General features: G+C 51.9%; 1 protein-coding gene across 1 annotated transcript; it reads left to right on the top strand.

The window, feature by feature from the left end:
- Nucleotides 1–1,107: 1,107 nt before the first annotated feature.
- Nucleotides 1,108–17,722, top strand: CACNG5 (calcium voltage-gated channel auxiliary subunit gamma 5). The gene is made up of 7 exons (XM_040081410.2): nucleotides 1,108–1,176; nucleotides 6,480–6,798; nucleotides 13,084–13,379; nucleotides 13,928–14,014; nucleotides 14,884–15,024; nucleotides 15,625–15,770; nucleotides 16,152–17,722. The coding sequence occupies exons 3-7, from the start codon at nucleotides 13,172–13,174 to the stop codon at nucleotides 16,407–16,409; spliced, it is 840 nt and encodes a 279-aa protein (XP_039937344.1). The 5' UTR covers nucleotides 1,108–1,176; nucleotides 6,480–6,798; nucleotides 13,084–13,171; the 3' UTR covers nucleotides 16,410–17,722.
- Nucleotides 17,723–27,252: the final 9,530 nt, after the last annotated feature.

Raw genomic sequence — 27,252 nt, 5'->3', positions numbered from 1 at the left:
GCTTCTCTTCTTCCTGTAAATCGAACAGTGCTCGACAAGCCTGAGCACACAGCTCCATTGATTCCAAAAAGCCACCCAACAACACCTCCTCCGCATCTCATCTCTCGTTTTATTTTGAGTTATTCTATTTAAAGCATTCATGTTTTGCTAACTGGGGACGCCTCGGCAAAGATGCAGCACGTTTTAGCCAAGGAGTCGGGGACTGTGGCGTGTGAGCAAAGCCCCTGCAGGGAATGAGCTGTCCCTGCAGAAAGTTCCATGCAATCCCGAGCTCCAGGTGCTGGGATGGTGTCCATGAGCTCCCCGGGCCGGCACCTCCTGCAGCAGGAGGTCCTGCATGGTGTGTGACCCTTTTCTTGTCCTTCCTGCTGTATCCAGGGACGTGTCCCATTGCTGGACACCTTGGTGCATCCTCGTTCTTGGCTCTGCCTCTCATTTTCTGTGCGTTTTGGCTGAATCACCCAGTCTGGCAGGGGTTTCCAGAGCCCACAGCCTCTGTCCCTGTGTCCCTCTCTCCTTTAGCCCTGGCTCTCTCCCTGCCTTGGTGCCAGCCCTGCCAAGCCGGCTCTCTGCAGCACTCCGGGCTTGCTGCCCTCCAACCCTCGCTGTGTCCTGAGCTGTGCATCTCACACCGCGGGCTGGAGCCGCTGCTCCCTTCCCCAGCTCCCGAGGGAGCCGCGTCCTGCCCAGCGCTCGGAGCGGAGTTTGTACAGGTGTGGGGCGCGGGGGAGGGAGGAGGCACGGAGGGGCAGGAGCGGGGCTGAACGGGAGCCACCGGGAGCAGCTCAGGGACCGGCACAGAACGGGGGAAGCAGGAGAAGGGAAAGGAGGAAAAAAGCGAGGAATGGAGAGAAAGTGGGGAAATGAAGGGAAAGGGTGAAAGGAGAGGCGGGAATGGGGAAAGGAGGGATAGAGGGAAGTGAGCGGGGGTAAGGGGTAGAGAGGAAGAAGGGGTGGATGGAGAAGGAGGGAGGGGAGAGGGAGGGAAGAAGGGGAGGACGAAGAAAGGGAAGGAGGGATGAAGGGAGGGAGGGAAGGGGGGCATGGAGGGGAGGGAGAGGTGGGCTGGCCCCGGCGGCGCCATGTGATGCCCTCTCCTCCCCGGGCTCTCCCGGCACGGCGCGGAGCCGAGCGGAGCATCCCCGGGGCCGCCGGCCGCGTCCCGCCGCGGAGCCGGTGAGTGCGGGACTGGGATGGGAAGGGGAAGGCTGAGGCTCCTTCCCGTGTCCGGGCCAGGCTGCCCCGGGAACGGGGGGAAAACGCTCCAGGAGGTGGATTCACGGGGGTTCCGAATTCCATGTAAAGCCCTGAAAGTTTAAAGCCGAAGGAAGAGGGATGGGGGTGCTGAGCCGCGGTGCTCAGGGCAGGCATCCCTGAGCTTTCCGAATTCCCCTTGGAGTGGGAAGGGCCGGGGGACGGCGCGGGCACCGCCCCGGGCAGCATCCGCAGCATCCCCAGCGCGGCCCCGGAGCGCAGCGAGCCCCGGCGGGCGCGGCCGGACCGGGGCGAGGGGGGGCCGGGTACCCCGCCAGGATGAGGGGACCGGGGCGAGGGGGGGCCGGGTACCCCGCCAGGGTGATGTACCGGGGCGAGGGGGGGCCGTGTACCCCGCCAGGGTGAGGGGACCGGGGTGAGGTGCCCCTGTGCCCCGCCAGGGTGAGGGGACCGGGGCGAGGGGGGGCCGTGTACCCCGCCAGGGTGAGGGGACCGGGGCGAGGGGGGGCCGTGTACCCCGCCAGGGTGAGGGGACCGGGGTGAGGTGCCCCTGTGCCCCGCCAGGGTGATGTACCGGGTGATGTACCGGGTGAGGTGCCCCTGTGCCCCGCCCCGGGACTGGCACCGCTCGGGTGCCGGCGTTTGACTTCAGCCCGTTCCCGACGTCAGGATCTCAGCACGAGGAAGCCGGAAAATCCCGGCTTCATCCCTGAGCTCTCCATCCCTGAGCTCTCCATCCCTGAGCTCTCCATCCCTGAGATCTCCATCCCTGGGCTCTTCCCCCCCAAGGCTGCTCTAGCAGAAGCCGTCCCTTGGGCGCTGAGAGCATCCCCGTCCTCAGCGGCGACTTTGGAGGGTTTTTCTGAGGAACGGATGTGTATTTTTTTCCCCAGGGAATATAAAATCTGCGGGAAGTCAGGCTGTGAATGTTTTCCAGTGTAGCCAACCCCTTGGAGAGGGGAGTGTGAATTGAGCGAGGCTATCTGAGAAAAACCTGACCTGGTTCTTAAGTGAAGTGAAGTGCCGGGGGGGTGAGGGGAAAAGCTGGGTCGTGTGTCACCATATGAACAGGGAACGGGGACACGGACGGAGCCATGGGGACACGGACGGAGCCATGGGGCACGGACGGAGCCATGGGGACACGGAGAGCCTCACTCCACGCGCTGCTTATTCACAGCTGGGGAAGGTGCTGAAATGTGAAACAATGTGAAATAACGTGAAATAATGTGAGATGTGGTGCTCCAGCCACCGCGGCGAGCAGGGAGGGTCTGACACGGCCTTTGGCCCGTGATGAATTGCCGGGCGTTTCGGAGAACTCCCTCAGCCCCTGACGAGGGATGATTTTTGCACCTTTTGGGGTCGGGACTTCCAGGCACGGAGCTGCAGGAGCTCCTCAGGGGTGCCTGGGGAGGGCTCTGACCTCGGCACCGCTGTCACCACTGTGTCCCTTGTGTCCCCCAAACCCCCTGGGGGAGATTTGGAGCTGGTAGTGCCTGCAGGTACAGGTGAGCCTTTGCAAAGGGCAGCAAGGCTGTGGCATCGCACTGCTTCAGCCAGAGCATTGCAAAAGTCTACTTCAGCTAAAAAAAGATAATTTCTGCTGAGTTTCCTGCAGCAGCAGTGAGTGCTGGTGGCATGACCCAGGCTGGCAGCTCTGCTGGAGGAGCGTTCCCGTGTTCCCATCACGGCTGCCCTTTGGTTTCACAAGTGCCTCGTGTCTGGGCTCCTTTCAGAGGCTCCTCTGCCGCTGTTTGAGCTGCACATTTCGGTCTGTCAGTCGGGACCCACGTAAAAAGCCAAAGGGCAGGAGACTGGCTCGCAGCAGCCCATCCTGTGCCACCACACCTCGCCCTCCGGCTGCCCCAAGTGACACCCAGGGGACAGAAATGCCTCCGTGTGGGGGTTTCTCCGATGATCCCTCACTGTGTTCTTGTAGCTGTTGAATATATTCACTGAGCTGAATGAATTCCCACCTGGCAGCATCCATAGCGCAGCTTTTGCAGCTTCAGCTTTATTTATGGAGAGGGGAGGGAATATAAAATACAAAAGAGAAATAATGCACAAGCCTGCAGAGATTTCAATGTTTTCAGTGAGCTGTGCGAGGCTGGAGTGAGCACCAGGAGCTTTTCCGAAATCAGCTGGGAAGATTTAAACCCCTGGGTTTAAATGGCACTTTTAAAAAACTTCTGACCTGGAGCCCATCATTTAGTTATGTGGGGATTTTAATCTCACTGAAATTAAAGACGGTTTGGGTTCTAGGTGTGTTCTAGAAAGATGGTTTGGTGTGAAAGCCACACCGATTTTTAAAGCTGTATCGTCACAACTTCTGATATTTGTAGTAAAACATTTAGTGGCAAAACGGAATTTGTCAGAGGACAGCACACATGCCATCCTCAGGCTCAGAAAATGGGTTGTTACAGATGAGTGGAGCTTGTGTGTGGTCTTTTAGGAGGGCAGGAATTACAGTTTTTCTTTTATTAATGAGAGAGAGATTGCTTATCAGAGAAAACCCTTGTTAGGGCAGTGTCAAGGCTGCACTGAGGGCGTTACTGGAGCACAGCAGATGCATCCACTGACCCAGGACAACTTGTGGATAATTAATTTTCCCATCCAGTGCTTCCTGACAACATCCCCACGTGCAGGGAGCAGGGGCTCAGCTCTGCCAGGGCAGGACCTGGCTCAGAGCCCCACAGGTGGCCCTGGCTCCTCCCCAGGAGACACAAAATGGTGACAGATGTTCCTTTTCCCTGCAGCAGCTCTGGCTGGGAATATCAGGTCGGGTGTGGGTGGCAGGAGAGGGGCTGCTGGGGGGGTGCTGCAGGAACCTGGTGGTACAAAGGGAACGGGGGAGAACCGTGGGCAGGGACCAGGCCAGGTCTCACCTGGGAAAAGGTGCTGGCCTGGGGGAAGGATGGAGAAGAGTGAGACCAACTCCATTCCCTGCCTGTTCCCACTGACTTTCCCAGGATTTCCCTGTGCTGAGCAGGACAGGTGAGCCCCTGGCCTCCTGACCAGCTCGTGGTGCCTGTGACTGTTCTCAGGCTGCTCCACGTCATGCATGGTTTTCCCTGCCCTGTCTGCCAGGACATTTACTGCTAAACACTGGAACGAGTGACAAATCTTGCTGAAATCTGGGTGGCAGAAAGTTTAGCACCTCCAGTGATGTATAAATACTCGTTGTGTACATTAATATTCCTGATTCTTAAACCCAACAAACTGCATGAAGCAAAGACCTTTCCAATGTGAAAACGGGACCAAACGCAGCATCAGACCTTGTGCATGAAGACATCACCAGCAGCTTCCAAGGAGCTGTGTCCCAAAATGCTTGAGCAAAGCCAGATGGAGCAGCTGCTGGCCTGGGTTTAGTGGCAGCCACGAGTGTCACCGGGGTATGAGGCTGTTGCCAGAGGTGTGGCTGACACAGCCCTGTGCACTTTATTCCATCATTTCGCTGCTCGGAGGCTCTGCAGAAGAGCTGGTTTCTAAGCAGGGAAGGGAGGATGCAATCTCCTGGCTAACCAGGCACTGCTCCCTGCTATCCATCATCTTTAATCACACCGAGGGGACGCAGGTCTCTGCAGCACGTGCTGCCTGCCCAGTGTGCCACTTGTCTGCAGCCCTCAGGGGATTTCTGCCTTTCTCTCATTTATCACTCCGAAAAGACTCATAAAACCCCTCCAGCTGCCAGCACTGGTGCGAAGAGCCGCTGTGGGGGAAGAGCTGTGGCTTGCTGACTCCCCAGCTCAGGTACCCACGGACACGGGGGAGTGCAGGAGCTTTAATTAGCTCCTGATGCTATTTTTACCTCCCAGCATGCTTAATTTAGCTCAAGCTGTCATGCACTGATGGTTAAGGGGGAAAGAAGGAACGGGAGGTGTTGGCCCCTCCGTGCTGAGCAGCCTCAGCCCCTGAGCTTGGGCTGTACCTGGGGCTTTTCTTGGACCTTCCGCAGCAATGGAAGTTTATAGCCCAGAGACAATTTCTGGACAGCTCTTGAAGCGCTTACACCGAATCTGGGGGCTCTGCTCACACCCACCTCAGTTTAAAACAACATCAACATCTTACAGAAGCGGTGCTTGAGTGCTTCAGTCGTTACCTGCCTTGCTGCCGGAAGGACACGGAAACCTTGAAAAGCTGCAAGGAAGAGGATTCTTCTCCCCTTTTTAATCTGCCAGGCTATTGTAGGACTTTGTGCCAACTTAAATGACATTTGGAAGCCAACAAGGAGCAGCTGTTAAAGCTTTAAAAGCCCAGCCGAGCAGCACAGCCCTGGTGCTGGGGCGGGTGGATGTGCACAGCCGAGCCAGCTGCTCCCCCTCGTCCCTGGGTCTGTCCCTGTGCCAGCCGGGGCGAGCAGAGGGCAGCTGCAGCCTGGACAGAGTCACTGCATCCTTGGGTTACTGCAGTTCGTGGATTGGGGATCTCAGCACAAGGCATGAGGCACCTCAGGCAGAGGTTAATGGGCAGGCACTGCTCCCATGGCAGCGAGGTTTCTGCAGCTCCCCTAGCACAGTTCCCCACTGGTTTGCTTTGCAGCATTAGATATTTCCCTCTTTCATTCTGCTTTTGTAGCTCTTTGCAGGGTGTTGAAAGCAGCAGTTCTCCTCAGGTCCCTGAGTGTGAGCATTGTGACACACCGTGGGCAGGAGAATTCTGTGTCAGATTCGGCGGGGAGCGAGGACATGGGGAAGGGCTCTGCCAAGGGCAGGGCTCAGCTGTTGTTAGGGTTGTAAACTTTGGACAGATATATAGGTTACAGCTGGAGAGCTGGACCTGGCTGTGGGGGCAATATTGCAAGCTCACAGCTTTAGCACTTGTTTCCCTCTCGAGAAATGCACTTTGTGTAATTTTTGTGCGCTTTTCTACAACACCCCAGGGCAGGAGCTGCCAGCACGTGGATGCAGAGACCTGCCTGCCATCTGCCTGTCCCTGTGTCCCAGCACTGGGGGACCCTGTTACCCTGGTTTTTCTGAGTTTCTTTATTAGCCTTTTGATTTTCATAAATAGAGTCAGATCTTTTCGTTACTGTAGAATATTAGAGCAGTTTTCTACCTTTCCCACAGAAGTAATATAAACAAATCCTTTGTTTTTCATTCTCTGTCCTTTGTTTGCATATTTCTAACCTGAAAACAATTGTAACTGACAATTCATCTGGCCACTGAGGCTGAGGGGTGGAAACCCCCAAAAGCCAATCTTCTGCTAGACCCACAAATGTATAAAAAGTAAAAAATAAACAAAGGGCTCTCTTCTCTCCGCTCTTTCAGCTGGGGGCTGAATCAGAAGAAACTCTGCGAAAATCTCTTGTCTGCGTGTGATTTCTTTGTGTGTCTCGGTGACACCAGCACCCTGCAACCCTCCTGTGGGTCGGCCAGAGCAGGAGAGCTGAGGCTGTGCCCTCCCTTCAGGTCCTGCCTGTTTCCAAAGCCACCCCACTCCCAGCTGCTCCCAGCCCATCCAGCAGCTGAAGCCTCCACTGAGGACCCTCATCCTTGCAGCTGATCTGCCAGAACTGCTCTTCCCACCTCCAGCCCCATCACAGGTTCTGCACTTGCCAAAGCATCGCTTCAGCTGGGGTTAACAGAGGTAAGAGCCTGAGACACCAAGGGAAAAGGAGAAACGTGGGTGGGATGGGTTCTGTAAAAGGTTTGTGGGGGATCCAGAAGGACCATGTGAATGAGACTGACTGTACACACATGGGCTGTGCCAGCAGCCTGTGAACCAGGACCATCAGGGCTGTTTGCTCGAGGATTTTATTTGCTGGGAGCTGCTGCCTTCACCCAAAGCCGTTAGTGTGAAAGAGCTGGAGCAGTGCCATTGCTCCAGCGAGTGCAGCAGCGTGGCAGAGTGGTCAGCTTGGGAAAGGGTCTGCTTAAGGAGGACTGGGATGGGAAATAAATCTCAGTTCCTTCTCCATTGACCTTGGGAATATCATTTGATCTCCTTATATTTGGCATTGGAGCTGAGGTGTGCTCACCCATCAGCAATAACTCTCTACAAACCTGACCCAGGCAAAAGGGCAGGTTTTGAGCTGCTCACAGCAAAAAGGCTGGTGTGAGAGAAAGAAGGAGAGGGAAGTGGGTCAGCCTTGGGGATTCGAGTTATGGTGCTTCCTATACAGCATTTCCATCGCTCTTGCACTGCCATAGCAGGATTTTTTTTCACCAAACTGTGAAAAATAACTCTGGCAAGAAATGAAGCACAGGAAGTGCTAGGGAGAAGAGAACTTCTCAGAAAAATTATGTAAGTCAAGTTTAAGAGAGAAAATCCCAAGTAATCTCATTACCAAAATCAGTTAGTGGTGAGCCTTGCAGAGTGTGAGCTCACAAATTGTTTCCTACTGATTATTTATCAGGTGTTCCTTGGGTGCGGTGACAAGCACAGAATTAATAGGTTTGTTATTGCTGCGGCTCAGTCTGGGCTTAAAATACTCATAACCAGCCTTCTTTTTTATTCATTTATTTATTTTGAAAGCCTCCCTGAGAGCCTGTGAGCCCAGTGTGCCCATTGATCCGGCGCTGCCGTGTCCATCCGTCGGTGATGGCAGCGCCGCGCTGTTCCCAGCTGAGGGGAAGCTTCCGAGCCCAGTATTGATCCTTTTGAAGTTTGTTTGCTCGCAGTCACGGTTACGAGCCCTTGTTCAAACTGCCATGAGATGGGCTGTTTTATTTCTTAATATCAGGCTAAACCTCCTCCACATCCAAAAGATTTATTTCTGCACTTCATTTTTGCAATCCGTGTTTTCTCTCTCAGAAAGCGAGCTGACATTTCTGTGTGACACTGCTGCAGCTCTTAAAGCTGCCTGATGTATTTCTGTCTCCCCATGTGCCAGGGGAGGTGGTGGGTGCCAGCAGCCAGGACAGGGCACCTGGGAACCCTGTGGATCCGCTCCAACCCATATCCTCTTTGGAAATTTCCTTCTCTCAGGAGACACTGTTTTTCTCAGCAGCCAGCTCTGCTCTCTTCAGCTGTTCTGTGGAACCACAGCAGCCCCGTGTTCCTCTCCTGCCTGCAGCACACCTTCTCAGCAGGGTCTCTTTCTTCCCAAGCACTAATTCCAAAACCAGAACTATCTTTCCCAGCTGCCCAGTTTTCCAGGTCAGGATTGTGGAGCTGCTTCTCCTGCGATCCCAGATGGAGCCGTGGGTGCTGCCCTCACCATCTCCTCCTCTTCCTCTCCTCAGCTGTGGTTAAAGTCAGCTCCCCATGTGCTCCTCACACTGGTCCAGCCCTCTCAGCCAGCCCAACATCCTGCACACCCTGGTTTGGGACCGAAGCCTTTGCACCCTTTGGGTGCTCCGTGAGCTCGGAGGGATCGCTCTGTTTCACCAGGGTTATTAATGACAGGATCAGCCTTCTCTGGATTTGCCCCCGAGGGAGCCGGGGTGGGTTGTGCTGTCTGAGGGAGGGTGACAGAGCAGTGGTGCCCTCAGCACAGTCCTGCCTGCCTAAGCACTGCCAGCTCTGAGAAGTTTTGCTCTCCTTGACCTATTTTGGTTCTTGCCCACATCCATGATCTGTGTTGTGTCCTGAGGAAGGGATCACACTGCCTGAAGGCCCTTTATTTTTAGCCAGCCCAATTTCTTGTTGCAGCTTAGTGGGATCTGGTCCTTTCAGTTCAGCTCCATCACAGCAGCTGATTTCTCTTGGCCCTTGGTTTGCAGCAGGCATTCACAGCCACAGGCCACCAGGCTTGTCCTGGACCTCAGCACCCCTCCACACACAAACCCTTCCCTCCTGTCTGCTCCAATATCCTTGGCAGTGTTTCCCTTCCTCCCAAATGTCAGGAAATTGGAAATGATGCCACATAAAAATCAATGGCTTGGCCCTGCTCCTTCTGCCTTTACCCAGGGCAGGAGGGAGCTGCTGTTTTCTGCTGAACTCAGAGCAGTGATTTACTGAGGTGACCCATCCTGTCCAGGCAGCTGACCAGTGACACATTCATTTTACTCAGAGCAGTGGCTTGTGCTTGGCATTAGGCCACAGACGTGGGCTCAGAAGTCTGCCCAGGATATTTCCTTTGTGTGACTGTGAGCAGCAGGTAAGGACTTACCCCAGCTCAGGGCGATCTGCGTTAGAAACAACGCCAATACTCATTTCATTTCCCAAAGGGTTCAGGCCCAGCAAGGACCATGTGCTGTTTCCATCAGCAACTGTTGCTCCAAGGCAAGGAGAAATTCATTACAAAGCCTGCAGATTACATTGCAGGCTGCCTTTATTATTCCCTGGACTACTACCAGAATGCACAGTGTGATTGAAGGAGCAGGAACAATTCTAAGGTTCTCTTTCCTGGAAATCTTTGGGGCTCTATTCATTTCATTTAAAACCCAGCTCCTGTTGGAAGCCATACAGCCATAGGAAGCATAACACAATTGATAAAGGGCACTGTGGACTAAATCCTTCCTGATAATCAAGCCAGCTCCTCTTCTTGTCCTTGAAAATCTTTTCACCTGGGAGCCCTGTGAATTCTCCAGGCACTGGACCTGGGGAAGGTTTGTTCCAAGCAGATGTTCTGCACCATCCCTGCCCTGCTCCCCATCACATCAGGCTGGATTCCACGTGCCAGCGAGGCAGTAATAGGCACCAGTCTCTAATGTATCCGTGATTTCACAGAAATTGAAGTGTGAGAGGGAAAAGGAATGAGGCCATTGAGAGGTGCAGCTCTGATGCCTGACCCCTGTCCCTGCTGCTCACATCACACCGGCAGAAATGAGACCAAATGGGTCTATTTTCCGGTGCCTGATGTTGGTGGGCAACAAATCACAGGAAATACTTTGTTGTTCCCCTCTAAGTGTCTTTATCTGGACCTTCACATACTCCCTCACTGTGATTTTTGGCTCTTTATTAATGAAAATGTGCAGGGAGGATGACTGTTGATGATACATGAGCCAAGAATAGATTCCAGTTCCTTTTACCATTTCGATACCAAAATGCCAAGAGGGATGAGACACCCTGTAGCAAATGCTGCTCATTTTGAGGCAGCAGCTAGAAAATATGGCTCTGGCTGAGCCATGAGGGATAAGGATGGATGAGCCAGAGGATCTGTGTTTTGGCAGCTGGATTGCTGAATCCAATGGGAATCTACAGAGGTGGGAAATGGCATCTTCCCAGGAAACGGCAGGTGCAGGGCTGATGTGCTTTTCTGCCCTACAGCCACAAGTTTCTTCTTCAGCTGCTGCCTCCTAACCCTTCAGGGGAAAAGGAATTTGAGCAACCTCTGAGCACATTTCTCCTTGCTCCCCTAGCAGGGAGGTATTTCTCCTGGGAAAACATCCCACTTTTCTTGAGCTGAGGGAAGCATTAAATAACCACATTGAAAATGAGGTTGGTTAGCAAAGCCAAAGGTGGAGGGAAAGCTTGCAGGAGTGTGAGCTGGAGCTCTTGCTCAGGCTGTCTGGAGACAGCAGTCCCCTTCCTGTAGGTTGGAACCTTCTGGGAAAAGGCACAGCGTGAACGTAGGAAGAGCCAAAGCCTTAATTTCATATGGTAGGGAATTGTCAAAGCTGTTGCAGCGCTTGAGGGAGCGAGTACATCTGCTCCCTACCAAGATGTACTTGCCTGCTTTGGGCTCGGGGTCAGATCCCATAATTAAAGACTCCCTCTCCTTCTCTGTCTTTCTCTCAGGAGTTTGACACTCTTCCAGCAGCATTCCCTGCTCTTCTCTCATGTTGCTGCCCAGAGCAGTGAGCTGGAGGGGCACACAGACCTTGGATGTTGCATCTGTTCAGTAAATGCCTTTCTTTGGACTCCACAGTAACTACAAGGTTCCTTCATGTTAATTTAAATGAAACTGCTGCAAACACAGCCCAGGATGGGTGTGGGGAGCTGGTGCTGTGGATTTGTGAGACAGGAGTGCTGGGGATGAACACTGCAAGAGCTCAGGGCTCCCCAGGGTGCTGGAGGAGCAAAAAACCTCTCTCAGCATCACCTACTTGCTTTCACCAGGAGGGAATTATGGCGCACCATTATCCTTGGAGGCTTTCAGGTGTAAAAGTACAAGCTGTGAGGACTTTTGGCATCTCTGAGAGTCTGTGTAAGCAAGTGAGAATTAATATATTTGCATCTGAGGCGCTAGAAAAAATCACCTTCCTCCAGTCTGCTTGGCCGTGTTGGAACAGGGAGTTGTCACCTCCTGGTCCAGGCAGGATTTGTGTCTCCTGATTTAATCACTAAACCCACCGCCTTTACTGCAGTGATAACAGCAACAGGACTTCTCTTCCAAGGAATCTGTTCACCAAGGGAGCACAGGAGTGACGGAGCCACTCCTGAGGGTGTGAAACAAAACTAGTGCAGTTCCAAAGGGAGCCCAAGGAAGATGCAGCCTGCTTATAAAGTCAGTAGCTTTTGTAGTCTGGCTGGATTTAGATATTTTTCCTTATTGCTTGCAGAGCTGAAGAGCAGCAAAATGTGCCTTGGAAAATATACATGACACTTATCTGTGATTCATTCTGCCTTTATAACAGCAGTCAGTAGCACTATCTGCCTCCTTGCTACTCCACACAAGACCGTCTCTCACACGCATCTTTTTCCTTCTTGCTCTTATTCTCACTCCTTTAATCTTTTCTTGCTGTGAGTTCCCCCCTCCCAACACTAATTTCACTTTTTCTCCACTGTACCAAGAACACTGATTCTGGTGCTGTTTTATCAGTCTGCAGGGCACCATAGGAATGGCTAATTCGCCCAAAGTAGCAAATGTGCAATTAAAAAAAAAAAAATTAAAAAAAAAAAATAGATGCTATACATAAGTGACATGGGGTTGAGGGAAGCTTTTCCTTTAAGGTTTGCTCAGGGCCTGGCTGCAGCTCTCTGTCCCTGTTTCCCTGCCTCCCTCCAAAGCACAAGGTGGGTTTGGACAAGGGTGGGCACTGGCAGCTCTGGCAAGAGCAATACAAGAACAACAAAAAAGCAGATTATTGTGTCATGCCGCTCTGCTCCAAGTTGTTTGATGATGTCACAAATGCAGCATGGCTTTTACAAAATTAGCATGACCTCCTAACTGGAAAATCTACCCTGGAAGTGGAAAAATGTCAGTGCTGGAGGGGAGTGGGATGGTGATGGGAGCAGCTCGGGGCGGGGGCTGGAGCAGCAATTATGAGCAGCTTTGCTGATCCCTGATGGTGGTGTCCATGATCCTCAGCTGCTCCTGAGCCAGGGAACGGCAGTGATTGATAAGGCTCTGCAGGGAGATAAGATAAAATAAGATGCTGGAGTTCTCCTCCATCCTTGGGGGGATCAGTGCCAGCTCTGGCTGGGGCAGCAGGAATTCACCTGCAGAGAATGCAGCTGTGGCTGTGGCAGCAGGAATTCACCTGCAGGGAATCCAGCTGTGGCTGGGGCAGCAGGAATTCACCTGCAGGGAATCCAGCTGTGGCTGGGGCAGCAGGAATTCACCTGCAGAGAATGCAGCTGTGGCTGGGGCAGCAGGAATTCACCTGCAGCGAATGCAGCACTGGCTGGGGCAGCAGGAATTCACCTGCAGCGAATCCAGCTGTGGCTGGGGCAGCAGGAATTCACCTGCACAGAATGCAGCTCTGGCTGGGGCATGAGGAATTCACCTGCAGCAAATCCAGCTGTGGCTGGGGCAGCAGGAATTCACCTGCAGGGAATCCAGCTGTGGCTGGGGCAGCAGGAATTCACATGCAGCGAATGCAGCACTGGCTGGGGCAGCAGGAATTCACCTGCAGCGAATGCAGCACTGGCTGGGGCAGCAGGAATTCACCTGCAGCGAATGCAGCGAGCCAAGGGAGGAGCTGCTCCCGGCCCGCCCGCACTGTGCCATCCCCACATCCCGGCTGGGCGCGGGGCAGCAGGCGGGTGGGGTTTGCTCCGAGCTCTCCGCGTGTCAGTGATGGTTTCGATGGCTCCTTTCAGCTCAGAGCGCACAAGCAATCCGGGGCAGAGCTTGGTGTCCCCGAGAGGCTCCGTGCCCGGGGCTCCCCGCGCAGCCCCGCTGCCCCCGATGCTGGTGGCGATGAGCGCCTGCAGCAGGAAGGCGCTGACCCTGCTCAGCAGCGTGTTCGCCGTCTGCGGCCTCGGCCTCCTGGGCATCTCCGTCAGCACCGACTACTGGCTCTACCTGGAGGAGGGCACCGTCCAGCCCCAAAACCAGACGGCCGAGATCAAGCTGTCGCTGCACTCGGGGCTCTGGAGAGTCTGCTTCCTGGCAGGTAGGGTCTCCCAGCCGAAGGCAGCCCCTCGGTTTGTTGTGTGTCAGTGCCACCCAGCAGGAAAGGGCCAAGAAAAATGGGGTTTGGGGAGGCTCTGCCCGTTTCTGCTTCCAAACTCAGCCCTTGGCAAGCAAGGCCGTGTATTCGTGCCTGACTTTAACAGCCCAAAGGATCAATGTGCCTTTGCGCACAGGCTTTGGTGAGTTGGCTGCTGCCCTGCCAGACCCCCTGCCCTGTTCCAGAACTGCAGCCACGACGCCTTGGGCAACAGCTAAAAACTTTCCATGTCATCCCTGCAAAATTTAGATTCAGGTCGGCTGGACCATTCCCTCCGTCTGTGCCGGGTTGGATGAAACAGCTTGGCCGCAGGGACAGAGTTGAATAGAACCCAAGGGAATGGGAATCTCAAAGTGACCAACCTGAAATGCCACAAAGTTCCAACCGCTTTGGAAAAGTCAAGGGAGAAGTGAGGAGCTCTGGTATCGCCTCTGAGGTGACCTTAAACCCCCTGGCTTCAGAGTTCACGTTTTTGTCTGCGTCTGCTGCAGGTGAGGAGCGCGGCCGGTGCTTCACCATCGAATACGTCATGCCCATGAACATCCAGCTGACGTCTGAATCCACAATCAACGTCCTGAGTAAGCTGCTTGGTGGGGTTCCACCCTTCACATCCTGCAAATCACCGAGTCCCGAGCACTAGGGACCCTCCCCAAGAAATCCTCTTTGTGTCCTTGCCAAAGAAGCTCTGAGTTCCTTGACAGTGCTGCCATACAATGATGCAACTACATTTTTTACTATGGGAATTGCCCAGTGTGCTCTGAGCTTTTGGGGACATCCCTTTCTGATGGCAGGATGCCCACGGAGGCTCCAAGCTGTACAATTTCCTGTCACTGGCTATTCGGCACTGATGTTTATCAAAGTGTTTGGCTTTTTAGTCTGCTCTCCGTAATTTGCAGCTGTATTTATTCCCTAGCAATTTTACGCATTACATCGCAGGATGAATTAAGGATGGAGCTTCACAGCTCTCACGATGAATTCTGCAGTCATTTCTGATTTAATAAATAGAAGTGCTCTGCAAACACTTATGCAATGAAGCTAGAGAAAAATGCAGGTTCTGATGGTTTCCTATGCAACCCTTCACACAGGAACCCTCAGAAATGCAAACACCAGCAGAATCACTGGCACAGAGAGTTGCCCAGAGAGTCTGTGGATGCTCCATCCCTGGAAATGTTCAAGGCCAGGTTGGATGGGGCCTGGAGTGACCTGGGATAGTGGAAGTTGTCCCTGCCTATGGCAGAGAGATAGAACAGTAAGATCCCTTCCAACCCAAGCCATTCTGTGATTCCATAACCCTCTGTTTTATTCAGCTCATTAGCAAGGAGAGAAACTCCAACACAGCATGGTCTGAGCAGGAGGGTTGGAGCCCTCTCACTCAGCCAAGCCCATTTCTCACACTGTTTAGGGAATATTAACCTGTTCTCACTCCCCTCTGCTCCTCTCTCACCAGAGATGATCCGCTCTGCCACCCCCTTCCCTCTGGTCAGCCTCTTCTTCATGTTCATCGGCTTCATCCTGAGCAACATCGGCCACATCCGGCCCCACAGGACCATCCTCGCCTTCGTCTCGGGGATATTCTTCATCCTGTCAGGTGAGTTTTGCAAGGTTTTCTCCTGTCAGCCCCTGAGCATGGAGCACATCGGCTTTGGTAACTCCTGGTGCTCTCCTCACCTGCCCTGGTGGCTCCTTGTCAGACTCATCACTCCCAGCTCAGTCCCACAGCCTCATCAGACCTTGTGGGATGGATGCAGAGCTTTTTGTGGACATGTGGGGAAAGGCCCCGGTGCAGGAGCAGGTGCTGGGGGAGAGGATGCTTCTTGTGGCACATCAGCTGCAAGAGAGATCTGAAACTTCAAACTGCTCAGTTGGGCTGTGTCTACATGAGAAAAGTGAATGTTTTATTCATGGTGTTGTGTGAGTGCTAAACAAATAGCTGTGACAGATGAGCTTTGAAGCAGCTCCTACTGGAGGCAGATCTCTCCTCACAGCGCTCACAGATTTCCCTGCGCAGGGAATGTTTGACTGAAATGAGACGAGTGTTCTGGGTCAGAGCAGCAGGAGGCCAGCTCCTTTCCCCAGTTATTACCAGCACACTCCCATTTTTTTTTTACTTTCTCCCAAAGTCAGGCCTTCAGGAAGGTGCTTCTTCAGCAGCTTCATCCCTGAAGCATTTCCCACTGTCCCTCTCCAGGTCTGTCACTGGTGGTGGGGCTGGTCCTCTACATATCCAGCATTAACGATGAGATGCTCAACAGGACCAAGGACTCGGAGTCGTTCTTCAATTACAAATATGGGTGGTCCTTTGCCTTCTCTGCCATCTCCTTCCTTCTCACAGAGGTACCCACACCCCTGATACAGGTGTATCCCATTCCCAGGGGTGGGCAGACTGAGGCTGTTGGCAAAAAGAGGGCTCAGGCGGGGCTGAAGGGAGAGCTGTGAGGGTAGGGGGCTAATTTCAGTGTGAAGGGGACGTATGGGGGGACAGACCCAGCCTGGAGCACTGATGGGGCATTTGATCACCGTTTGATGCCAGGCGTGAAAAGCAGAGATGTGCTTGTGCCGCATTGCACAGATCCAAGGCGTGGGGCAGGGAAGCGGCGCCCTCGGGCGCCTTTGAGCATCAGCACCGGCACCGAAAAGGCGATTTCGGTTTTCCCCCGTTCGGTGGTGGCGCAGCCGCGGGCGGGGAGGGCCTCAGGCCGTGTCTGTGTCCCGCAGAGTGCCGGGGTGATGTCTGTGTACCTGTTCATGAAGCGCTACACGGCCGAGGACCTGTACAGACCCCACCCGGGCTTCTACCGGCCCCGCCTGAGCAACTGCTCCGACTACTCGGGGCAGTTCCTGCACCCGGACGCGTGGGCGCGGGGCCGCAGCCCCTCAGACATCTCCAGCGAGGCGTCCCTGCAGATGAACAGTAACTACCCAGCCCTGCTCAAGTGTCCTGACTACGACCAGATGTCCTCGTCCCCGTGCTGAGCCCCGGCCGTCCCCGCCCGCTCCCGTGGCCGCCGCGTCCCGACTCCGTTTGTCGTTTTTTCAGGCCGCTCTTTCTGGCCAGTTCTCTATTTATAGGAGCGTAAAAATAACCAGAGAGATTGGTTATATAACCAATAGTGTAACCTAGAGAATTGGGATGTTTCCTTTTCTTTGGTTTGGTTTTGTTTTTTGTTTTTTTTTTCTTTGGGGTTGTTTTATTCCTCCCTGCGTAACTAAGGATGTCTCCAAAGTCCTCTTCTCTCGGCTCATCCCGCTGAGCAAACAGCAGTTCTGCCTGGGGGATAAATCCAGGGCTGGGCTCAAGAGCAGGAAAAGAAAATAGAGTAGAACTAAGGAAAAAAGGTGTAGTTTTTTGGTGTAAGTAGGTAGACTGATAAAGTTTGTGCATTCAGCTGTATCGTTGAATTCTATATTTACTGGCCTGAGTGCCAGCAGGCATAAAAGATTCCTGTAACTTCCCAAGAAACAACCAGCATTAGAAAAACATAAATTTTGTCTTGACTGCTCGGTATCTCTCACTGCTGGATATCACTTCCAGCCAGGCTGGAATGGGAAATAGCCATCCTTTGGTGACACCTCGGCACACTTGGACGCCGCAGATTGTTGTTCCTCTCTGGCCACTTGCAAACTGTTAAATATCCCAGCTTAGACTGGAGGCACTCTGGGGTGCTGAGCTGGAAGGATGGCTCCAGCACCCAAATTTCCTCTGCCATCCTGTACACGGGAGGTCTGAAGCATAAATGGGAGAATTTCAGTGCAGCATCAAGTGGAACACAACCTAAACCTTTCTCATGGGAAACATCAGGTGCAGCATTTAGTGGAAGGAAGTTATTTCAGTGAAAGACAAGATCCCAAACTGGTGTAAAGTGATGTAGCTGAGATGATTGGTACAATTCCACTGCAGCAAAGTAGTTGGCTTATATTACATTTTGGCAAGAAAATGGTATTTTCACTGCTTTTTGTGTGTGTTTGTGTGTATAAATGTTATTTTGAGGTTTTAAGTTTGAAAATTTCATTTGATGCTTTGGCATTTTGGCCTTAGCCAGCTGCCAGGGGAGAGCATCACTGATGGAAAACAAAGGGCAGGGAAGGAAAAGGCTGTGACCCCTCGTGCGAGCCCCAGCTTGTCACCTTGCAGGAGAAAGAGTTTTGTCCAGACTTTACTTCTGTTCTTGTTATTTTAAACCTTTCTGAAAATTTCCTTTCTGCAAAACAAAACCGTCTGGGGATTCTTGGTATATTTGAGCTTGTTTTGTCTTATTGTTAATTAAAAGAAATAGAATATATGCAGTTTTAACCTCATTTGTAGCACACTGCGTAATGAATGTTGGCTCTCTTCGTTGTTATTATTTAATATTATTATTTATTATTTGCTATTAAATATTTATTATTTATGAACTGCTCCAAAGCAAGGGCCAAGTCCTGGTGCAGCACCACAGTTTGCATCCATGATGACAACGTTTCAGGACGTCACTGCAGGAGTGTACCCAGCCAGCTCTGGAACAGGATTATTCCCCTCCAGTTCCTCCAGAGAAGGAGTAATGCACATCTAGTGTACATCTGGGTAGACTCCTAATCTGCTAAGTTTTAAAATCAGGGCATCTTTTTGTAGACACAGCTCTATTGACCCTCACTTAAGCCCCAGTTTTTAAGTGCTGTGTGGCAGGTTGGCTGCTGGGAAGGTTCAAGAACTAAAGCACAACACAGCCCCACCTTGCAGTAACACATCCGCTGCTCCTCTCCCGGGCCCAGCCTGATAAACCAGCCATCATCCATCTCCATATTCAGTGTGAATTTGGCTCCAAAAAAGCACTGGAGTTCACAAGCAATCATTTTGAGTTTCCCCGGGCCTTACCTGGTTTGCTGGGCTTGATGCTGGTAATTTTTGGTGGCTCAAAGGTTGTTTCCTTTGCACATAACTCATGATGGATCCTGATATTCTCAGTCCTTGCTGGGAGTGAGATGTTGAGGAACACCAAAACTGCTGATGCCCAGAGCCACAAGGGCTCTCCCATGGCCACGTTCCTCCACTCTGGGGAGTCATCTTGTGGGTTAATCCTGTGCAGTTTCATGAGATGTCCCTGACCCTGAATGGAATTTTCCCTTGCACTGATTAAGTACAGAATTATTCATTTTATAAATTAAAATGTTTGCCTACACAAGTAGGAGAAATTAGAAAAACGTCATGCCTTCCTCAAGGCCCCAGAAGGTTTAGCAGAGTCTAGGGGCAAATTAGAAAAGTAATTATTTTAATTCATTGGAGAGATACTCATCATGTGGCTGCATTTGCGAGCCTGGGAGTTCATTCATACAATGAGCACAAGTGCAGGACCGCCAGAAGAAGTCTGTTAAAATAAATGTTTGCTGTTGGTTCAGTAAATGCACGTTTTGGGTAGGGTAACATGGTGATTGCAAAGCACAGGCAGCAATGGTTGCGCCTCTGGTGCTGTTCTGTCCCTCCCAAAGTGCCTGCTGTGGCAGCAGCTCTCACTGTGCATGGCTGGGGGCCTCCTCATGCAGTTGTCACACCTTTGAGGGCTGTGGAGAAACTTTTCCAGAGCCATTGATCCTGGGAGACGCGGCTTGGGTGAGCCCTGCCACCCTGCCAGGCTCACCTGCCCCAGGAACCACCCTGGAGCTGCAGTTCTCCAAGAAACTGGAGATTTCTTGGAGATAAACGCTTAGTAAGTACATGCAGCACCCCCTTAGGATACCTATTAATGATTTTATTACCCCTTCTAATTACTTGGCATGGTTTTACCCCACATCCTTCCTTCTTGAGGAGCAACACTCGGTGCCCTCCTTCAGTCTCTCTCCCACCCACTTCAGTGATGGCCTCTCGCTGTGTTCTGTGTCTGTTGCTTTGACTGCAATAAATAAAAAGTGGAGTTTGAGGGTAAACCACCAATTAAATTAGAGGTTTTACCCAGACGAGTCCTCAAATTCACCCGATGGGATGAGCCAAGCCTCCCCCAGGCCCGTGGGAAGGTGACTGTTGTCTGACACTGCAGAGAAAATGGTTTGTACCTAGAAGCACAAAACTCTTGTTTTGCATGAATGACTAATTGGTGTCAGAGTCTTCGTGCACACGGCTCCGTCTCCTTGAACAGCAGCACCAGTTACTGGGATTGGGGGGTAAATAAAGCCTGATCCAGCTGCAGTTCCCTGCTCCAGGGGCTGCTCAGGCCGGCAGCAGGTGAAGCTTTTTCTGTCCCTGCCATCATCCTCCTACACACACACATCTCCATCCCACAGCCGGGGTGTCCTGTGGATCCACAGCAAGGAGAGGGATGGATGGACGGATGGATGGACGGACGGATGGATGGATGGATGGATGGATGGATGGATGGATGGATGGGAGGATGGATGGATGGATGGATGGATGGATGGATGGATGGATGGATGGATGGATGGATGGATGGATGGATTGGATGGATGGATGGGAGGATGGATGATAGAGGACTGGAGGGATGGATGGATGGATGGATGGGAGGATGGATGGATGGATGGATGGATGGATGGATGGATGGATGGATGGATGGATGGATGGGAGGATGGATGATAGAGGACTGGAGGGATGGATGGCTGGCTGGCTGGCTGGGAGGATGGCTGGCTGGCTGGCGGCTGGTGGCTGGCTGCTGGCTGGCTGTTGGCCTGCTGGGCGGGCTCTGTGGCTTGCTGGCTGGCTGGCTGGCGGCTGGCTGGCTGGCTGGCTGGCTGCTGGCTGGCGGCTGGCTGGCTGGCGGCTGGGCGCTGGCTGGCTGGCTGGCTGGCTGGCTGGCTGGCTGGGCTGGCTGGCTGGCTGGCTGCCCTGGCTGGGCGGCTGGGCGGTCTGGCTGCTCGGCGGCCTGGCGGCTGCTGCTGGCTGGCTTGCTGGGATGGCCTGGCTGGCTGCTGGTGGTGGGCCTGGCTGCTGCTGGCTGGTGGGTTGGCTGGGCGGCTGGCTGGGCGGCTGTGCTGCTGGCTCGCGCGCGGGCTGCGGGCTGGCTGGCTCCCTCGGTGGGTGGCTGGCTGGCGGGCTGCTGGTGGCCCACTGGGTGGCCGCTGATGGGAGGATGGGGGCTGGGGGATGCTGGCGTGCCGGCCCCGCCAGTTGGATAGATAGATGAATGGAGGGGATGGATGATGGAGGGATAGAGAGATGGATGGAGGGATGGATGGATGATGGATGATGACTGAGGGAATGGCACGTGGGAGGTGAGTGAACCACCGGCTCAGGGGAGGCTGGCTAGGGAGGTGAATGCACTGAGATCTTCTCAGGGAACTCCCAGGAGCCACCCTCCCCCTCTGTGTCTGGGGTTTTCTAATCAGATCCCCTTTATGTAAGCCCAAAGAGGCATTTGGTGACCTGTATCTCCTGAGCCATGAAAGCTCCTCTGCCAGCATCCCCAGGACTCTCCTCATCCCCTCTTTACACCACAACACTCCCATGGCCCCAGGTGTGATAGGGCCCTAGTGGGAACCATTTTCCCATTAGCAGTGTGCTGAAACCGCCCCCTGAACCATGAGGTGTGGATACCAGAGGTTAATTAAAGACCAATCACAAGCAGTAATGAAGTAGCCAGGAATAATATAAGGCTGTGCTGGGTCTTGTTCTCCTCCAGTTGCTGCTGGAGCGTCTTGAGGCTCCAGAGCCCTTTCTTGCACAGTGAAAAAAACCATGATTAAATATATAAATTCACATATAGCTGCAGATGACCTGCCCTCCAGTGCTGCTCCCCTTGCAGCTACGGTGGCAATGGGCAGGAGGAGCCACTGGGAAGGATCGGGTGAGGCAGCAGCTCCTGTGAGGCAGCAACCCCCCTCTCCAGGTGAGGATGCAGACCAAGAGCCCTGGTGAAGCTGCTGCTGTGGTGAGATGAGGTCTGGGCAGATGTTTTGGGGCAAGCTGGTGCTGCTCTTGCCCAGGAGGGGGGCACGGAGCTGTTGGTCACATAGGCAGGGAGAGAGCAAATCCTTCTGCTGGGGAAGCCCCAGATGAACTCTGCTGCTGCATCAAGTGGACACAGGGTTAAAGACCTCTGCCCTTTATCAGCTTCAAGCAGACAAGACCCAAAGGTATTTTTAGGGTTCTTTCCAGGCACACACCACTGTGGCAGGGTAAGGAGACTTGGTGTACACAACATGGGGGTTTCTAGCTCACAGTGCTCTGCTCTCAATTCCTTGTGTTGCATTATTAATGCTATTTGTCAAGGTTGTGTATTCATTTTCCCAAATGTGAGTTGGCCCCATGGGCTATTCAAGGTGTGCTAAGAAATTAAATAGTCTTATTCTTCCCTGCTGATAGCTTGTTAGCTGTGCAGAGCTGGTGTGCCTGGGCTGGGGATGCTGTGTGAGCAGGCAGAATATTCACCTGAGTAAATATTCCTCCACTAATGAGAAGTAGCTGAGAGATATTTATTTTCTTCTTCTTCCTTCCTCATGGGATTTATTTATTTACTTCTTGTTTTTTCCCCCAAATTGGCAGTCAAAGCTATCCAGAAAAAACAGGGTTTTTTTTTTCCTTCTTGTTTTCCTCGTCCCCAGTTTTGGGGTTTTGGTAGGGTCTCCTTCACCCCACTGCAGCACCCTTTACTCCACCAGCTCTTTGTTCCCAAGACCCACGTCAGCTCTGTAAATCTTCCTTCTGCAAACTGGCTGCAGCACAGCACACAGGAAAGCTGTGACTGCTGGGCAGGGAGCAGGGTGTCCCCAGGGTGTCCCCAGTGCCCCAGCTGCTCCGTGGGTGCCACCACGGCTGGGATGCTCCACTGACCTTTCCTCTGTGCACTGCAGGGTTTCTGTCTATAGCCATTGTGTAGATGTCAAATCCCAGCCTGTTCCCATGGATACAGTAGAATGTAGAGAGAGAAGAGCTGCCTGGTTATTTTATCTTCATGCAGGGTTTTATATACCTCAGATTTTGGGTTATGGTGGTCTCCATGGGCAGTGGCTATAAAGGGCAGGAGGTGGCTGCAGCAATTACCCCGTGTGTCCTCAATTGCAAGCCAGTCTCACAAAAGCAACCCTTCTTCCTTTCATGCCACTTCATCTTTGACTCTCTTGTCAATTCAGTCTTTGTAGAAGAAAGACTCCCTTTTTTGGTTATTATTACAATTTGTAATACAGGAAACCACTATTTCAACAACAACAAAAAAATAGCCTCACTCCCCTGTGTTGCTAGATTCTATCCCAAGGGCTGGATTCAAGGAATACCTTGACTCTATCTGGGTATTTTCATGTCTTGAGCAGTTTGTACCATGATGTTCTGTGGGCTTTGTCCAGCATTTTTAATCAAACCACCTCAGCACTCCCCAAGCCTCATCCTTCTCTCCATCTCCAGTGAAAGGAGAAGTATTCACACAGAAATTGTGATTAATATGCCTTGAAAATACGCAGCACCAGCAGTCAAGGTTATTCCCCAAAAAGCCATTTTTTTTGTCATCATCTCCGGACAAATCTCCTGGCTGTGATGAAATGCAGCTGCTTTTAATCTTTAATGTTAGGACAGCGTGCATTCATTTTCTTAGAGGCAGGCCAGGGGTGACAGGGGTGCAGAGAAGGTGTTCCATGGCTTGTGCTGATCCAGGTTTTGCAGCTGCTTAGACCGAGGCTGCTGCAGCTCCGTGTGCCCAAAGGGCAGAGCCAGCAGCACCTCTGCTCCTGGTTAAATGGCTCATTTTGGATCAAAGCCATTCTTATCCCAATTAGTCCCAAGCATCATCAAACACCTTTAAATCTGCATGTAGATAAATCCCCAGGCCTGCGATTCAGCTTTGTTGCTAATTAGCAAAGTGTTTAGGCATCCCTCGGACTCCAGCAGGATCCCCCAGGAGCCAAAATTAAGGCCAAGCAAAGGTCTGCTGAACAAGGGCTGTGTCTGTTTAACAGCACTTGGTAGCTGGGTTTTGTATAGAGGAGCTGGAAGGCACAACAGAGGTGACAGTACAGAGACATAATCATAAATTTATTATTTTCTATAGTGATAACTTTTTTTTAATGAGGTGCATGTTCACAAAAATAAAACCCTGAGGTTCTCTCATCAGCCTGACATCCTGACACACGCCAGCTTCCTGCTGCAACTGCAGAGGAAAACCTGCCAAGGAAGCTGAAAGGTGTTATTTAATTAATAACAGCTAATTTGAATAAATACTGAAATGTCACTCAGCTGCTCCCAAGGGGAGTGTGGGGAGTTCACCTCCGTGGGAAAGGGAACACGACCGGTGTCACGCACAGGAGGAGCAGAGTCTGTCCTGTCAGTGCAGGTCACGTCCTGCTCAATTCTTTGTGTTTAGTAAATCTAAAGTATTTATGATAAGTAAATCTATGGTATTTATGTTTAGCATAACTGAGGGCTGGAGGGTTCTCAGTGCTGGTTTATTCTGTCTCCAGCTCGGCTCATCGGTGGCTGCTGAAGTGAGGGGATAAGAGGCAAATCAGTGGCACTGGCCAAGGCTGTCTAGTGCCCATCCAACCTCTTAAACTGAGGTAATATGGCTTTTAAAGCTGCCTTGCTTCAATGCTAAACAAGCTCAAATATCTGAGTGAGAGCTCTTGATTATCCTGGAAAAGCAAATTGTGCTTTACTTAAGCAGAAATTACAGGGCCTGTTTCTGGAGAGAGCATCCCCAGCTCCTGCTGCACTTAAATTTTGGGATGACCCGTGTTCATCCAGGACAACAGGATTATATATTATTTACAGTAAATATTCATAATTCAGATAAACATAGATGGTATCTCCAGCAGTGCAGAACACGTACGTAGAAAATCCCCATCAAATTTTTTATTTCCATATAAATTATGTACTGTCAAAACTGTTCTACTGATCTGAAGGTTAAAGGCTTCATCATGGAAATGCAGCAGCTCCCTGTCATCTTGATCAGAATGTGATTATTTACAGGAAAAAAGCATCCTAGTGGGTGTGGATTTCCTACTGATCTGCTTCAGCAGTCCTGTCTGACCGAGAACAGCTGAAATACATGAAATAAAAACACAAACCTACGGTTGTTTTATCTTCTCATTAAAAAAAAAAAAAAAAAAAAAAAAAAAAAAAAAAAAGTAGGTCATATCCCCAAGCGAGCTGTATTTTATTCATGTAAATACATTTTTACAATTAAAAATGCAACAAAAACTATGTTCATGTCAACAGAGCTGAGCCTGGTGAAACTGGGTTAGGGCTGATGCCAGGGCTTCCTTGGGCAAAGCCTTGCTGATGGATGAGCAGCTCCCTCCCGCCTCTGCTGTGGGTATGGGAGCCCAAACCACATATTTTGGAGCAGGGAAGTGAGGCAGGAGAGGAGTGAAGGAGCTTAAAGCTCCCCAGATTGAGCTCTATACAGGAATAATTGTGGCTGCTATTTTCAGGAGTTGTTTAATAACGTTAAGCAGATGACAGGCTGAGATTATAACACTGCCACCTCCACGCTCCTGGGGGCTTTTTCTTCCCTACTCCCACCCCACAGCCAGTTCTGGTATATTTGCATTTCCCCAAGGAAATTATCATGCTCCAAAGGCTCTGGAGCAAGCTGGGAATCACCTTGCACAAGGGGAGAAGGCTTGAACCCCTCTCCTGGTGCATACCTGGAGTTTATTCAGCAGCAGCATCTGCATTGTTATGCGGTCCAGGAAAATATTTTGGGGCAAATCAGAGCTGCTTCTGGGGCTAAGAGGTCACCCCCCAGGCAGCACCCTGCACGTGTGGGGCTGCAGCTTGTGGGAAAGCACACCTCAGTCTCAGCTTTCCTATTTATCAACCAGAAACTGTTCTCTCGATAGGGACTTGGGGACCTTCAGGTGAAGCGTGTTGCCCTTAGCATGCACACAAATAATGAATGATTTCTTTTCTGGGGGTTTAATATCTCCTTTGTGCTGCCTGGTGATCAGCACTGAGCTCCTCTTCACAGGATGCTCGCTCCCCAGTGAGGGGCCTGCAACAGAAATTGGAGCTGCTTATAGAAATTGTCTAACAGGGATGTCAGGGCTGTCTTAGGGACCTGCATTGCCGAAAAATTAGAGCTTGAAACAGAGGCAGAAGAAAAAAAAAGCTAAAATAATGGTGCTTTGTGCCACTTTTTTCTATTTTTCTGGTTCTTCATTTGTAATAAGAGCAAAAAAAGTAATTAAATAAATTAAATAAAGGGTTTGGGTGCAGCTGGCTGTTGTTTGAGAAGGAGGGTGAGAAGGTGATGCCCTGAAGTTCCCAAAGTCAGGGGTGTGTGCCTTTTCTGCAGCTGGGCCATTAATGGTCAGAAGAAAATTTATTTCCTCTCTTTTCCCAGGCCTGTCCTTGTTTCAACTGATGTCATCAGCTGGTTGGTTGGTTGGTTATTTCTCGTGGTGTTGGGGGTAGAATTGTCCTTTCCATGCACATCACCTTTTCCCAGCTGGCAAGGAACAGCTGTTTTTCTGCCCCATGCTGGAGCAGCATGAGGAAAAAGAGGTTAGGAAGATTAAAATGCAATTTCCAGTAGTGTGAAAATAGATCTGTCAACCTGGCCTATTTGCTTGAGGGTCCTTGGGCTGTGTTTGGTTGAGTTTTTTAAGGTGTCAGGAAAGATGCTGGAAAATAAATTAGGTTTCATTTAGCTCAGAGTCACAATTAAAACTTGGAATGATCAGGGCCTGTTTAGGCAAATCAATTAAAAGATTGGCACATAAATGACATGTTCCTTCACCTTCCACCATTCCTGTCATGCTGGGAGAGCTTCAGACTGGGACTTTTGAAGGTGAGGCCACTAATCCAACATTTGTTTCCACCAGCCAACCCTACAACTGCCCCTCCTGACCTTCTGGCTGGTCTCTAACCTGGGGAATTCTGGGCTTCTCCCTCAGGAGGTTTTGTCCATCATCAGCTCTTCCAGCCTCTCACATCTGAAGCAATTTCACTCTGCATGCCCAGGAGTTTGAAGGAGCAGGCACATCCCACTGTCTGCTCTCAGTGCTGAAGGAATCTGCTCGTCCCGCCCCAGGGGCCGTGGCTCTCCAGCAGTGGGATAACCCTTGGGAAGGGCAGAAAGCTCAGAAGCCCTTGGGAAGCGCAGTCCCTGTTTCACACTCCCTCAGCAATGGACCTAATTTTCACAAAGAAATACATAGAAAAGAATTGCTGTTTAAGCAGAGAGAGCCTGGGGGCACCATGGGCACAGCACAGAGGATATGGGACACAGAAAGACGTTGGATACAACGGGACCCTTCAGTCTAGAGGAGCCTGGAATGGGACAAAATGCAACCAAAACTGTGAAAGAGAAGCTCCTGGTCTCAGCTGCAGCCCAGCAGCCGTGCTGGTGCTCAGGCTCTGGGGCTGTTCCCAACACCCCGGGCTCAGCAGCAGGCTCGGGGAGAGCAGTGCTGCTGCGGGGTCCCAGCTGCAGCGCTCATTGCATCAGCTGGTGGTGATCCAAAGGGACGCAGGGAGCTCCCAGCCCCCTGCCCGTGTGCCAGCAGGGCACACTCCAGGCAGCCAGCACAGGATCTGTGACACCAAAATTCCTCGGGAGGGACTTGAGGGACCAGCAGCAGGGCTGAGGGAAGGCTCAGGGGTTGAAATGCTGAAGGGCAGCCAGGATGGTTCCCTAAAAACCACCTCAAGGAGGGCCTGTCCTGCTCTGAAGGTTCTGTTTGTGCTCCAGCTGTGGCTGAAGGAGAGCAGCAGCCAAACAGCAGCTGGGAATGATGATGGACACACACACACTCACTGGATGATTGGCAGTGCGGGGATCAGCCAGGGCTGGGGACAGCACCCAGCATCACCCAGCCCCTGCTAGGGGAGCCTCCCCCCCCAAACACTCTGAGGGATTCCTTACCCCACACAGGTTCTGTGCAGTGAAAACTGGGATAAAACCTG

Source organism: Hirundo rustica, chromosome 18 (genome assembly GCF_015227805.2).
Source record: "Hirundo rustica isolate bHirRus1 chromosome 18, bHirRus1.pri.v3, whole genome shotgun sequence".
NCBI classification, from domain to species: domain Eukaryota; kingdom Metazoa; phylum Chordata; class Aves; order Passeriformes; family Hirundinidae; genus Hirundo; species Hirundo rustica.
This window is presented reverse-complemented; position numbering and strand designations above follow the sequence as displayed.

What these genes read in the sequence shown, in the direction of transcription:
- CACNG5 (XM_040081410.2), top strand. Translation starts at nt 13,172, where the DNA reads ATGCTGGTGGCGATGAGCGCCTGCAGCAGGAAGGCGCTGACCCTGCTC. An exon ending in GATATTCTTCATCCTGTCAG is followed by an intron (nt 15,025 to 15,624) that starts GTGAGTTTTGCA and finishes GTCCCTCTCCAG; the next exon opens with GTCTGTCACTGGTGGTGGGG. An exon ending in TCTCCTTCCTTCTCACAGAG is followed by an intron (nt 15,771 to 16,151) that starts GTACCCACACCC and finishes TGTGTCCCGCAG; the next exon opens with AGTGCCGGGGTGATGTCTGT.